Raw genomic sequence first — 15,372 nt, forward strand, 5'->3', positions numbered from 1 at the left:
CTTAAAGAAGGAGCAGAGCCTCCATTCGGCCCAGTTTCTGGTATGTTCCGTGAAGAACTCATCGTGCTTAGGAAATACATACAGGACAACCTTCGAAAAAGATTCATTCGGGCCAGCTCCTCACCTCCCGGTGCATCTGTCCTATTCGTCAAGAAAGCCGATGGAACATTTCACCTCTGCGTTGACTATCGGGGCCTCAACGAACTCACCATCAAGAATCGTTATCCTTTGCCGCTCATTCGGGAAACTCTCGACCTCCTCTCCAAAGCCAAATGGTACACCTAACTCGACCGTCATCAGGGATATAACCAAGTCCGAAAGGCCAAAGGATCAGAGTGAAAGACAGCCTTCCGCACACATTACGGTCATTTCAAATATAAGGTAATGCCCTTCGGCCTCACCAACTCACCGCCTACCTTCCAACACTTCATCAACGACTGCGTCAGGGAATACCTTGATATATTCTGTACAGCCTACCTCGATGACATTCTCATTTACAGTGACACCCTCGAGGAACATCAGGAACACGTTGAAAAAGTCCTCGAAGCCCTACAAAGGAATAGAGTACTACTGAAACCAGAGAAATGCGAATTCCACACCCAAAGCACCATATACCCCCGCTTGATTATCGAACCCAAGGGCATCAGGATGGACCCCAAGGAAGTTGATGCAGTTCAAAACTGTACGCCCCCCAAAACAATCAAAGACGTACAAGCATTCCTAGGGTTCGCAAACTTTTAATTCCAATTCATATATGGGTTCTCAAACTCTCCTCCCCCCTAACGATGCTGACATGTAAGGATATATCGTTTGAATGGACACCCGAAGCCCATGCCACCTTCAACGCCCTAAAAGACGCGTTTATGACCGCGCCCATTTTGGCCCACTTCGACCTTGAGATAGAAATCGCCGTCGAAACCGACACCTCCGACTATGTCTCCGCCGGTATCCTCTCACAATATGATGGTAATAACCTTCTCCGATCCGTCGCATAATTCTCGAAGAAGCACTCCCCCGCCGAATGCAATTATGAGATCTACGATAAGGAACTATTGGCAATTATACGATCATTCAAGGAATGGCGACCGGAACTGGTAGGGGCTGCACACCCAATCACCATCATATCCGATCATAAGAACCTCGAATACCCCATGAGCACCAAATAAGTCAAACGGAGACAGTCCTGCTGGGGAGAATACCTCTCACGGTTCAATTTCATCATCAAATACTGACCAGGGAAACAGGGAGGGAAACCGGATGCACTGACAAGGAGATCAGGAGGTCTCACTGGAGAAGGGGATGAAAGACAATTCCACCAAAATGAAAGAATATTAAAAAAGCAAAACTTGGAAGCAAAGCTAAGTTTGTTGACGGGCTCTTTATCAAATTAAGCCACTGAAAAGAATCCGTCACTGAATACACTATTTGATGAAGGATATGATGCTGACCCATTTCCCCAAAAAATACTGTACATACGGAACAAAGGTGAACGCCAATCAAAGAACATATCACTCGCCAAATGCACCGAGGTGGAGGGCCGATTACTCTGCCGAGGCAATATATATGTATCCGACTACGACGCTCTTAAACTCCAGAGCCTTAAACTTTACTACGACGCCCCCTCTGCCGGACACCCTGGATGCGAAAAAATGTTTGAACTTATCAGTCGGGACTACTACTGGCCCCTCATACTTGCCAACGGAGCAAACCTAACACCCATGGGAAACCCTGTGTACTTCGACCCTTACCGATATTTGAACAACCATGACAAGAAGTATCAGTGGACTTGGTGACTGCCCTGCCCAAGAGTGGAGGATATGATGCGATAATGGTAATCATGGACCAATTGATAAAGATGCGACACTTACTGCCTTGCAAGACCACTGTCAACTCCGAGGACGTTCCCCAACTATATTTGCAGAACGTATGGAAACTCCATGGACTACCCACACACATCACCTCCAATCGCGGCAAAAGATTCACAGCCCAATTCTGGAAAGCTCTCTGTAAGCACCTCGGCATCGAAGCCAGAATGTCCACTGCCTTCTATTTTCAAATCGATGGCCAAACCGAGAGACTAAACGCTGAAATGGAATAGTACCTACGTGTCTATGTCTCCTTCTAACAGAATGATTGAGTCAAACGGCTTCTTATGACAGAATTCGCCGCTAGCAATTAAGTTTGTGCATCCACAAAAGCCACACCATGCTTCGCAAACTGTGGCTGCCACCCTCGATTCAGAATGACAATTGAGCTACTCGACTGGATGCCAACCAGTTTTAACGCTAAAGATTTCGCCAGGGAAATGAGGGAACTCCACGAATACCTCCGCTCCAACATCTGCACCGTACAGGACTAGCAAGAACAAGCCGTTAATGCCATACGGACACTGGCTCCATGCTATGATATCGGCGACATGGTTTTCGTCTCAGCAATGAACATCCGAACCACCCGTAACTCCCGAAAACTAGATTGGAAGAAGCTTGGCCCTTTCCCCGTCAAGGAATTAATATCGCTCTATGTTTATTGAATCGACTCGCCTCGGAGTGTGAAGATGCATCCCGTCTTTCATGTATCGCTATTAGATTCCACTGCAAATGACCCCATTGGCGGGCAAGTACAACCACCGCCCCCACCCATCGTTATCTACCAGGAGGAAGAGTACGCAGTTGAGGAAGTTCTGGACACACGGGAAACCAAGAATACTGGCCTGCAATACTTTGTTAAATGGACAGGATACACCGACCTTACATCGGAACCTGACGCATACCATAATGACACTGCTGCAGTAGATAGCTTCCATACACGTTACCCCAACAAACCTGGGCCGTCGAGAGGCAAGGCTGAGGTTAAGGCTCGCAGGAGCTCGCGCTTGAAGGTGAGGGCTAATTTCATATATCGATTGGTTAACGCATTGGGCTATGAGGAGTTGGATTAGTCAGAAAAGTTCCATTGATTTCTATCGGGTTCTAGCAGTCGCGAGAATATGAGTCACAGTGGATTTGTCATCGTTGGGGTTTCTTTGGGTATATTAGGAGGCCTCGCCTCCACTTCTTGTTCTCTTTTCCTTTCTTTCTCTTTTACGCAACGTCTTCTGTATCTACACTGTTCTTTACTATATAAGAAATACTATATATTCCCTCTTAATGGAGACCATCGCGCTGTCGCTCCTCCACTTCTATTAACGTTCACCCATACGAAAGTCCCCTATACTTTACTAATGCCTAAGTCACTAGTTTCTACTATACCAATACATACACTGTGGAATACTCGTTACTCGCCCTCTTGAGGCATCATGACTGAGAGACTAAAATTGATCACCCATGATGCAAGCAAAGAATTTTAGTGATATATTAGATACAGAGATTGGACTGTTGCTAGGTGGAAAAGTCTGGTATACAGTGATGAGTACAGTGTTGAGAAATATGAAAATCTATATATCTCTTTGACTTTCAAAACTGCAAAGGAAAAATGACTTCCCGAATGTGTTACAAGTGGCAGAAAGTCAGGAAGAATATCAAAAATTATATGGGCATGCTTTGACAGGGGTTTGAAAGAATTTCAAGTTTAGGGAGTTATATTGAGGGAATGGGGGAGTCTGAGGACAAATGCAGAAGTGTATGCCAGTGTTAGAATACTTGAGCTCTATATCTTGGATTTTTTGGTAGAGCCATATAAGAAGGGTATTAGGCCGATCTTCATGTATAATAATGCTAGGCTACATACCTCCAGTTTTATTACTCAATGATTGGAGAAGCATGGAGTTGATGTTCTTGAGGAGTGGCCTGCCTATTCATCTCATTTAAACTCGATTAAGCATGTTTGGGTACACTTCAAGAAGCTCTACTATCGACACTACGCTCATTTGGTATATGATACTATATCACCCCAAGTAATTAAGTCCCTAATGGAGGAAGCTCTACTTCATTGCTGGGAACTATTACCTGATAATTTATTTGGTACGCTGTTTGAAAGTATGCCTAGGAGAATTGAGGCTGTTATAAAGGCAAGGGGTTGGTACACAACATATTAAATGTCAAATTATCTTTATTTACCTACTATTCAACAACTATACAAAAATTCAGCTCTCCAAAGGATCAATTCTGGTTGCTGTGCTGCTACCCGTGATGGTTCGGGTGGGTCGAAACTCATTGAGACACCGCCCCGTACGATGATATATTACATCGCGCTGTGCCTACACACGCGTCATAAATGTATAAAGCACACTTTGGGCTATGGCTAGCGCCCTCCCGGGGGAAGGGATCTGGAAAAGCACTGCGCAGGGATACAGACGATGGCCCCTCCGTCTCCAAGCTGCTCAACGCAAGATCAGAAGGGGTCCGTCCAGAACCGCGTAAAACATTTCTGCAAAGTACCGAACGGACAGATACTGATTTGTTGAACCACGCAGAAGAGGGGTTCGGGGTGTAGGGTGTGGGCCATTCGATGGGATTTATTTCGCGCCTAAAGCGTGAGATTCTAGTACCTCCCAATCCCGCCGATACCTCTTCAGATCCAAATATCAGAAACCATCCCTACGAAATCCCTTCGTGGCAGAGACAATCCTATCCCACCTAGGTGCAGTCAAGAATTAAAAACACCGAAAATCAAGCGACGAGTGCTATGATATCACATCTTGGCAACATCAGCTACCCTCCTATCAACGGGTTAACTGCCTAGTCATCTCCGCTTCTAGTTCCTTCTTTTGTTCATGTTTCATGGGAGCCAGTGTGATCGTGATCTTGTCTTGCTGAAAGATCTCAAACTCAGTCTCGAGGCAACCTGTCTTGTGCCCATCACTATTCGACACAGACGATGCTTTTACCGGCCTCCAGAAGCAATTTAGAAATACTGCTTCGATACCACCAAACTCTGTCCAATAGTCGAAATTCTGATATCTAGCAGTGATTCGAACCATCTCATTCTCCCAAAAGCAGATTGAGAACCTGGTAGCGTGTTTGGGACTTCGACACCTAAACACCAAAGCCATTTCCCAGCTCCAAATTTCATGAAGTGAACCGATCCAGCTCACACGACTCTCCGGGCCGGGAGTAGAGAAAATGCTCGAAGGTAAGTGTCTTGTCCTCTAGGCCTTTAGAATAAACTACCGCGGCTGCCTCAAATCTGAGACCTTTGACATCCGATCACGTCCGACTTTCCCAACCGATAGGATTAAAAACAAATACTCAACGAAAAGCCCGTCTTGTGGAGCTATATATATTGCCGGAGTTTTCATCATCGTGGTTTCCTTTACTGTTGTTGACCCGTTCTTCACTACATCTCCGGGGGGTGTATAATCCGGGTGACCGAGAGATCTGAGCTTCAATGAAAGCCGAGAACCCATAACTATAACACGGAACGATCATGCAGGTGGTGATATCTGAACTTAATATCTCGGCCCTCTAATAATCTTCCGATTAATGTGTTCAGTTCTTGACTAATATTAGTGGTTGGAACATCCAGGACACGATAACTGAGCTCGAGTTCTTTTGACTACTCCTAGCTTCATAGCGTTTCCGAACACGACCAATATTGCATGGTGTAGAAAAAGGTGGATTTGGTGCTTTTTTGTATGGCATGTAATAGCAGTTGTGCTTGGAAGCGTCATGAATATGAGTGGTAGAGCGGTGCATATTTGCCTAATAGAAAACAAGAGTGTGAGTGCACACACAGCAATGACACGCAGCAAGCTCAGATGAGGCCTAGAGAATATCAAAGGAGAATCCGTCTTTTATCTACTTTCCCATCGAGTCTGCCTCGTGAGGACGACGCAAGGCCGAATCGGACATGGCCTGAGACAAGCATACATACCCGCTCTTCGAGACGTGCTCACGGGCTGCAAAAACGGAGATAAGCTCCATACATTTGAGGAAAAAGTCGGCTAGATTTAAATAGACTCCAGATCGTTTAATGCTTGGCAAGCACCAAACTCATTCTCAAAGGTAAATTTATCGAAACTCAAGAGGTTTCCATGATTCCCAATGTCTTCGTCCAATTGATTCTCCGGGAAAGGGTTATTTCGGGAAATCACAATCCAAATTTGGACTCGAAGCTGACGGCAATATGGATAGCTATTCATTCTTAGTCTACACCCTCGATGCTATTTATTCAAGCATCTTTCAGCATCCTACAGGATTTGCTTTAGACGGGGTGTTCATACACGTTGCAGAAAGAGTCGCAACTTCATGGGGGACAGCCATTGAGCTGCTTCACTTTCCTAAGACTTCAGTGTCAGGAATCATTGACATCCGGACGAACCTGGGATTCTGGCGTCACCTGCATGGGGCGCTCTAACTACGCGGGGAGAGCTTGTTCAATCATCCGCCGAGTAGTAGATTAATCAAACGGGGTTGCTCCCTGCCGCATGTGTATAGCTGATCGACAAGAAACTTGCACATAGAGAAGAACTCTCCGCTTCAACGTCTATTGACGCACCGAACACCCAGCAACCGGGGATTCAGGATACGAAGATGCAGAGTAATGTGTGTATAGAGTTCTACCTCTCCCCAATGGTATAGCTGGTATCTGGGCCACGTTCGGAGGTGTCGATATGTCCGAGTTCAGCACAGATAGAGTAAGGACCTGTCTTTCCCGTCGATTCACCTGCGCCGAGCTCTCTGGGTATCCCGCATATGCACTGGACTTCACTGATGAATAATATCCTCACTGACACAATCCCTAGCAGACGCCTCACATCACCTCACATTCCTGTTGCAAGTCCAGTTGCGATTGCGATACCTATTGGGGTTCTCCATGCAGCGATCCCGGGTCCAGGCTCCTCTGACTCGCTCGTGCAGACATGACTTAGTGAAGACTTCCTCTACTCGTTAGTAGATAGCGCTCGCTACGAGTCTGCTACTGAGCGGAAGCCCCGCGTAGAAATTCCCGCGTATAAAGACCCACTCTGCCAGCGCTAATCCCTCGAAGGGCACCCCCCAGAATACTGTCACTCACAAAACTCATACTACCTCTTTTTTGATATTCTTCCAATTCCAAGAGATGGGGTCTCAAGTTTCATGTGTGGAGGATCTCACTCCCCACCTCACCACCTTCAATCTTCTCATATCACTACCATTACTGGTACGTGCCCTCCTCTCCACATTCCCTCCACGCAAGCACTGACTTCCCCCTCCCCCCTCTTCTCACAGGGGACGTGATATCTCGTCACTGAAGCCATCTATAACCGCTTCCTCAACCCAAACAAGCAGTACCCCGGACCACTTCTAGCTGCTCTCACCAAGGTAACCCCCTCTCCCTTACATATCCATCTTGCTCAAAACCCACCAATCTCTCTAGCACTACATCGACATCCCCTGGCTCACCGGCCGCTACCCCACGCACATACACGCCCTACACCAGCGCTACGGCCCCGTAGTCCGCATCAGCCCCGACGAGCTCTCCTACGCCTCTGCATCCTCCTGGAAAGATATATACGGCACCAGCAGCACACGCAAGCCCTTCCTGAAGTCTGCATTCTACGATGACGGAACCGCCCCCTCCATCGTGTCCGCCCGCGACCCTGCTACCCACCGCCGCATCCACCGTCTTCTCTCCCCCGGCTTCACGGCCCGCAGCATAGGAGAGCAGGAGCCACTCGTGCAGGGCCATGTCGACCTCTTTTTGTCACAGGTGGGTAGGTACGCGACGGGATCGGAGGGCGGGAATATGGTGGGCTGGTACACGTGGGTTGCGTTTAATATTATTGGGGGCCTCGCATTTGGGGAGCCGTTTGGGAGCCTAGATGATGGTGAGTATACTTGATCCTAGGGGTGACAGAGACGTGGGTTAATTGTGCGATGTAGGGAAGCCGCATTTTGGGTTGAGAACGTGTTTGGCGCGCTGGCCGCGACGGCGTGGATCTGGACGTTTAAGAAGAATAGGTTGCTGCAGCACCTGATCCCGTACCTGCTTCCAAAGAGCGTCAAGGAGGCGAGAGTAAAGCACCTCGGCTACTGCATGGACAAGATCTCGCAGTAACTTCCTGCAGCCATGTCTGTTTATACTGCGCTTTCTAATGCATCATCCATCCACCGAGACGCCTCCGGGGTAAGACAGCTAGAAAGGATCTCTTATCTGTCCTTGTTGCTCAGCACACCTCCGGCGACTCATTCACAACGGAAGAGATACGCGGGAACGCCGGAAACATCATGTACCCCCCTCCTCCTGCCTCCCCAAGCCAAAGGCACCGTACTAACCGCGCACCCCATCTACAGCGTTGCAGGCTCCGAAACAACTGCCAGCTTCCTCTGCGGTGTCACCTGGTACCTCGGGCGCGGCCCAGCCGCGTACAAGAAGCTCACCGACGAGATCCGCAGCGCCTTCTCCAGCTACGAGGACATTAATGGTCGCGCAACGGAGCACCTGGTTTACTTGAAGGCCGTGATCGAGGAGGGGCTGCGCCTGTACCCGCCCGTGGGATTGGGAGCGCCGCGTGTCAGCCCTGGTGAGACGGTAGATGAGTGTTGGGTGTCTAAGGGGGTAAGTATCCGCTCCTCTGGAAGTTACGTAGGGAGCTAATACACGGGGATCGATAGACAGTGGTCATGTCGTCCTTTTACGCCGCCGGGCGCTCAGAGGATAACTTTCATAGACCCGACGACTTTTTGCCGGAGCGGTGGATCGATCCGGAGTGTACGGATAAGAACAATGGCAGTCAACCTTTCCTGCTGGGATCGAGGGTATGTATTGGAAGAGCGTGAGTGTCCCCCTGCCCCCCCCCCCCCCCCCGGGCCCAAATCACCCAGATTTGAGTGAAATCGGGTATCGCTGACAGATGCATGATGGACTGGTTAGGCTGGTGCTGCTGGAGATACGACTCATCATGGCCAAGATGCTGTGGGCGTACAATATGGAGCTAGTCGATCCAGCCCAGGAGTGGTTGAGTGAGAATGGCTTTGCCGTGGTGTGGGAGAAGCCCGCCTTATATGTTCGGTACACGAGAAGGCAGGGAGTGGGTAGCTGAATGGGGGCAGGTTCAGTGGGAACAGTAGGGATGTCTGTCACATATATATATTGATAGGGTGCGGGAACAACACCGATTACAGTCGGCTCCCCATCATATCACCAAAACATCACCATCCTCCAGAACCACTACAGTAGGCTAACAACCTTGGCCACTCCACAAAATGTCACCTTCTCAGTAGCGAAAACAGAACTGATGCACTGACGAACACCAAGAGACAAATCCCCAATCTGCTCCACCCCAATCTTCCTAGATGGACAGGAGTTTCAACCCGGGCATCAAGTCAGATGGGTTGGCTTCTGGCTCTCCCCCTCATTCAACCCCAACATTCACATCCTAATGAGGCTAGGTTTGGCAAGGTCAGCCTTCGGACTTATGCAACGCTTCTCCTCAGCAGGCAAATGCCTCTCCTCCCGCAACTACCAGAAGGCGGCCACACTAGCAATAAGACTCATGCTCACCTATGGCACAAACGTCCTCACCTCCACCTCCGCCCTCAAACCCATGACAACCTTCTGGAACTCAACCCCGGTGGGCCACAGGATGCTTCAGAGCCATCAACTGCAAAGTCTTGTGGGCAGAGGCTGACCCACCCCCCCTTGACCTCTACCTCCACTACCTCAAATGCAAATACACGATACGAATCCTTCACGCATCCCTTCCCAGAAACCCTGTGACGGGTAGGACGAGCCCCTCCTTCCCAACCATCTCCAACCACAGAACTTATTCACATACACAACTCCTCAAAGGTCTTCCCAACCCCCCCAAAAAATGGAACTCGACTGCCATAAAAGTCGTCGCCCACCTACCCATCGAACTCCTCGCATCCCTTCTCTCCCCATGATAGCAGGAGGCATCGCCCCGATACGAATGAACCACCACGCAAAAATGCAACTCCTCACCAACTGGCGGCACTACTACCCACCTCCTGAGTACTACCCCCAGCCACCCATCACCACCCCACTACCCTTCAACGACCTCCACAAATTCATCGCAACGCGCATCCACCAGTTCAGGTCAGGAAAGAGCTACCTTCGAGCCCAAAAAACCTGTATGGCTGCGCACCTCCCCTCAAAATGCGAACGCTGCAATGCAATAGAAGAAACACCAGAACATGCCATCCTCCACTGCCCGGCACTCGCCCCAAACAGACACGGCCTGTTCCAGATCATCACATCACTAAATGACATCTGGAATGGCCAGAACCTCACTATAGCTTTAGGCACCTTCATAGCAACCACAAAAGTCGGATTCCCCAGAAGCGCCCCCCCCTCACCCCTCGCCACAAGCTCAACGACCATGTCGACCCTCACATCGATTCCCACCACATCCTCCTCATACTCGTTAACGGGCCCGATCCCCGCAATCTACGACTCATAAGAAAGACCCACATTGGGCACACGGGCTCAGCCCACAAACTTTTCCTTTGTCCTGCGCTGCATTGCTTTACTTTCCTTGTATATTTTTCAATGCGTTTTGTTTTGTTTTCTTTATGGGGACGTATTCAAGAAAGCCCGGGGTTAGGTCTCTTTACGCCATAGTTTATACTGCATGCGACCATTCTGTACCTAGAAACTAGAAATGAAATGACTTCACACACACACACACGCGGGAACAACACCGGTGTTCGCCGTGCAGCCAAGGTCTCCTCTAACGAGATAATGAGATAACGGGATAATTGTGGCAGTCACAAACCGTTGCAACCAAACGGGTCATGATTCCGGGTTGCAACCAAACGGACCCCTGTCATTTTACTCTTTGTATTTTATATAGGCCCTTTTCAAGCACATATTAAAAGGACGAGAGCTTTCAGGATCAAAATAGCACCCCGCTCATAATAAAGTCATACTCTCAATAAAGACCAAAAAACAGAAACAAACGTAAATCTAAACACAACGTTTGAACCGAACGCCGACCGAGCCATGGGGGTGCCAGCGAGCAACGCCAAATCAAAAGACAGTTTATGTGCCCAAACAAAAAAGGAAACGCCAATTACCGAAGCAATGTATCTACCGATAGCCGAGGACCCATAGGAAAGATACTGGCCATTACCTATGCACTCGTACAAGCTTATTTTTCTGGCAGTTGGAGCTGAGTTAGCTCTGATAAAAAAAAAGTGGAGCTTAATCTGCTTACTTGCATAACAGTAATTGCCGCCACCTCGGATACAATGTTCAACCTACATCATATTTTTGAGCATAGAGTTTTGCTTATCAGACGTGTGCCCATAGAGTACACTTCCTAGGATAACGCCTTCGGTGACTTTCATCTCTAAGTGGAGAGCTTCATCGAGTATGTTGATTTTTTCTTCGAGTTTGTTGATAGAAGCACGATTGTCTGCAACGAGGTACATACCAACAACAATAGTTGCAGCAGCACTCATTAGGCCTCCGAAGTGTGTGCGAACAAGAGCTAGGAAAGCAGACTAGTTAATCACCGTGTCGTAGTCACAGTGAAGACAGCAGGAAGTACGTACTGAAGCTCATCTTGAATCTTAATGTGTGAACCGGTTCCTCCGTTATGTGTAGAACTGCTATTGCTTAAGGATGATTCTGCTGGTTAACCTATTCAGTCAGCCTTCGATAAACTGCCCAGCTATAGAGAAACCACGGTATTGAATAGACTTACTACCTCTGTAGATGCGCTGTTGAGAACTAGAACGCTTTCTTGCTGTTCGAGATCACTGAATAAAAGACTACATATCCCTTCGTTCGTGCCCGCGATTCACATAGAATAGCCGAGTTGACACTCAAAATCCTAACTGCTACAAGGGATAGATACCCTCTAGGAGTAGAAAGATCTGTTGGAAAGGAGGTCACAAACTGTGACTTCGAGCCTAAAGAGGTTCGCGGAGTGTGGGTTAGGTGTGCTCGAGATAAAAGTCGCTGGAACAAACACCCCCAATAGCGTTTATGTCAAAACGAACGAAGGGATAAGTCTGAAGCGACCACTAGACCGTGTGCTAAAACAGTTTCACCAAAACTTTCCTGACTTGGCCATGAACTAACCCTGATGTCCACTCCAAAATTACCCTAACCCACCCCAGACCTCAATGTTTACTTTAACCAGTTTAAAACTGTCTGTTAGCAACTCAGTTCGAGACTTCCGGGTTCGTCACGGGCCCTTCCAAAAGATACTTCTTCTTTTGCCTAGTTAGCACAAGTCTGGACAGGTACTTGCTAACATTAAGCCATCGCCAAGCAATGTTCCCGGCACACGTGCTTTAAGGTAACGCGCCGAGGATGCGACACATCGTATATTTATTACCCGGCCTTAGATAAGAGGTCGCTTAAATAGAAAAGGGCTTGGGTCTTTTTCTCCATCTCCGTTACAACAACTCTGTTCAACGAACTCCACCGTCAGCTCCATCGTTTCTACAGCCACAAACACACCAAGCAATCAGCGACAACAGTAATCTCGGTCTCGAAGTGTTTGTTTTAAAGTGAGTTCTTACGGTTGCTTGCACGCAGTAGCAAAACCTTTGAAAGAACTAAGAGACTAACTTAATGACAGCGAGAACCACCAGCATTCAAAGATTTAAGTTCAATGGCTTTCCAACGTAATACACAGTCTCCGTCAAGAAATATCTTAGCTAAGCATGGATCCAGGTATTGCCATTTGGGCTGCAACCAACTCCGCCATCGTCACTCCTGGCACAGTCCTCCTCATGGGTTTAGTCACCATATGGGATAGTCACCGTGGACGAAATCATCAAGTCACCACTATCGAAGCTAATCTCGGCACAATGATTGGTGTAGTCGACAAGAAGGTTGATGTACTCGACAAGAAGGTTGATGTACTCGACAAGAAGGTTGATGTACTCGACACGGAAATCAAGCATACTCAAGCAATCGCCTTAGGAAGTGCATACGTAAGCTTCACTGGAAACCAAGGCATGAAGAACAAATGGGCGAGGGATATCGAGAAGTGTGTTATTTCCGACTATAAGGACTGCAGCGCAGTAAAGGGTATCACGAAGGTTGCGTCTGGAAAGTAAGGAGTTCTTTCTATAACAGTTAAAGGTAGGGTTCGGTATGGGGACAATCGGTCTTGGCTTGGGAGGAGTACGTTATTGCACCGGTCCTTCAAGTTACTGGCTTCTTTCGCTGACATATCTCTAGATGATGCTTAAGGTTTTTTACTACGATGCGTAAGTAAAGGCTGAAGTTCTTGTAACTATTGATATAGCTGTTGATAGAGCAGTTGCCAAAGCCATAATCCGGATGGAGAATGGCGATTTGAAGGACGTGGACGCTGGGAAAGCAGTCGCAGCGAAGAGTGCAGGAAAAGCGTGATGGAAATAAAAGTTTGTTCTTGTTCAGGTTTACATAGGAATGAGCTCGCCCCTCGTTTTTTTGTATACCATTTGTATAAATCGGGTATTAGAGGCTTTTAGTCGTACCCTGTTCTCATCCTCATTTTTGCAACGCTGCGCCGAGAATGCGCCGAGCCTGCAACCTGTAATGCAGTCAATGATTCTAGTACATATTTAGTTAGTTGCAGAAGAAAAGAATATCAAAATGACAGTTGTTCCATGGCCCGTTGATCCCATACCATCGTGAAGAATGAGTTCCTCTGCCCTCAAGATCATCAAACAAATAGGTGAGAAAACCCGAGAAAATTTTAAAAAAAGTCCCGGAGACATGTAGTCTTTCTTTATCTCAATGAGCAGTTTGTTTTCTATCATACCCGTATGTCAAGAATTGACTACTTCACCCTAAGCGATGATGATTTCCGCCACTTCACAAGGTTCAGCTCTGGGGATTTGGTACAGGTATGACTGTCATATCTAAAGGGCGAAATTGAGATTAAATTTGATTTTCAGATTGCGGCACTGCTTGAAATTCCGGCCTGTTTCCAGACTCCTTCAGGTGTACCTTTCACCAGAGAGGAAGGCCTCTTTCTACTTTGCGCCCGTCCGGCCTGGGCAACCCGCTTGGGAACCTTAGAGTTCATGTTCGGATATCACTATACCTCGATCTCGCAGTACACAAATTTGATTCTTGATACCAATTGGGATTTTCTGCTACGGGATTTCGAGTCAGGACACTTGGGACCAGATCGCCTAGCTGAGTTTGCTCGCAAAGTCCACAGCAAGGGCGCACCGTTGGATAAATGCTGGGGATTTATTGATTGCACTATTCGTCAAATATGTAGTCCGTCCAGGTGGCAAAGAGACTGCTATAACGGGTATAAACATATGCATGCGTTGAAATACTCGGCAGTTAAATGCCCAGATGGGTTGATATACCAGCTACATGGTCCTTGAGAAGATCGTAGAAACGATAATGCTCTTTTACACGACAGTGGTGTACTCGAGCGTTGCCATAGGTATGCAGATGGTCACTATATGTATGGCGATCCTGCATACCGATTGTCATCAGTCCTTTTATGCCCGTACTCACACCTGGCTGCTGAATTGTACAGAGAGCAGAGAATATTCAATGAATGTATGTCATCATGTAGGGAGGCCGTGGAGTGGGGATTTGCAGGCGTATTAAATTATGGACGTCTTTGGACTTTAAACTTACACAAAGATTATTTAGTTCCCCAATTGAGTCACAATATCGAGTAGCAGTTTTGCTAACCAATATGTACATATGTCTGTACGGGTCTGGTACTACTAAGTATTTTAACTGTTCGCCTCCCACTTTAAAATACTATTTAAAAAGAAATCTACATAATCGTATATAAGAAAGGTATCACGGGGGTGGTGTTGCTTCAACCTGTACAATAGAATCCACAGCAAGATAATCAATTGCAGAAACATGTCTTGTACAGCGGTGGGTAATAAGTGATCAGACAGAACGCCACCAAAATACGCATTTGCAGGCAACATTGTGGCTAGGCCGTCCGATAACTTAATACCCACCGCTATACGTTGGAAAAGACTTCTAATATCAGCAGAAATATCAACGAGTTCCTTCAAATAACTCTCTATCCGTTCTATCCTTGTTCTATTCAATTCGTGGATACTACCCATTCATCGGACGTCCATCGATTGGTTATCACGCCTGAAGGACACTCTGGATATTCCGGATGTCCGCTGGATGGGTATCCCATTCATTGGACTTTTGTTTAGTTGTGGAACCGATACCACCGGACCCGATGGAATAAACACTGAGATGGCGGAATAAAGGCCCCAGAGAGAACATGTCTGATAGGAGCTGATTAGCATCAAAAAGAGGTAATTGGTACCGGAAGGAATTAACAAAGGAGATCGAGAAGACGGCTTGGATTAAGAAACGATATGGGTATAAAGTACTACCAGAGCTTAAGTATAAATTCTTTCCTTATTCCCTCTGCCGGTCAAGAACTCGGCTTCAAGACTACGCGAGCATATAGTGGTGCTGACGCTTTGCCAGATAGACAATTTGTTAACCGCTGTCACTGTTCTTGTTTTGTTCTGT

General features: G+C 47.4%; 3 protein-coding genes across 3 annotated transcripts; 2 read left to right on the forward strand and 1 right to left on the reverse strand.

Annotated features, from left to right (window-relative positions):
- Positions 1-7,016: 7,016 nt before the first annotated feature.
- Positions 7,017-8,962, forward strand: LAJ45_07736 (uncharacterized protein; the record flags this gene model as incomplete). Its single annotated transcript, XM_046117291.1, has 9 exons — positions 7,017-7,080; positions 7,149-7,153; positions 7,209-7,241; positions 7,297-7,747; positions 7,803-7,880; positions 8,056-8,149; positions 8,214-8,478; positions 8,535-8,695; positions 8,794-8,962. 9 exons carry the CDS (start codon positions 7,017-7,019, stop codon positions 8,960-8,962), a joined length of 1,320 nt encoding a protein of 439 aa, XP_045969587.1.
- A 2,048-nt stretch (positions 8,963-11,010) lies between these two features.
- LAJ45_07737 (uncharacterized protein) lies at positions 11,011-11,962 on the reverse strand (the record flags this gene model as incomplete). The annotated part of the gene is made up of 6 exons (XM_046117292.1): positions 11,011-11,040; positions 11,099-11,141; positions 11,318-11,374; positions 11,439-11,517; positions 11,594-11,616; positions 11,940-11,962. 6 exons carry the CDS (start codon positions 11,960-11,962, stop codon positions 11,011-11,013), a joined length of 255 nt encoding a protein of 84 aa, XP_045969588.1.
- A 52-nt stretch (positions 11,963-12,014) lies between these two features.
- LAJ45_07738 (uncharacterized protein) lies at positions 12,015-13,358 on the forward strand (the record flags this gene model as incomplete). The annotated part of the gene is made up of 8 exons (XM_046117293.1): positions 12,015-12,040; positions 12,392-12,404; positions 12,476-12,521; positions 12,571-12,731; positions 12,774-12,930; positions 12,989-13,026; positions 13,084-13,112; positions 13,175-13,358. 8 exons carry the CDS (start codon positions 12,015-12,017, stop codon positions 13,356-13,358), a joined length of 654 nt encoding a protein of 217 aa, XP_045969589.1.
- Positions 13,359-15,372: the final 2,014 nt, after the last annotated feature.

The sequence above is a fragment of the Morchella importuna genome (assembly GCF_003444635.1).
Source record: "Morchella importuna strain M04M26 chromosome Unknown Morimp01GS025, whole genome shotgun sequence".
NCBI lineage: Eukaryota > Fungi > Ascomycota > Pezizomycetes > Pezizales > Morchellaceae > Morchella > Morchella importuna.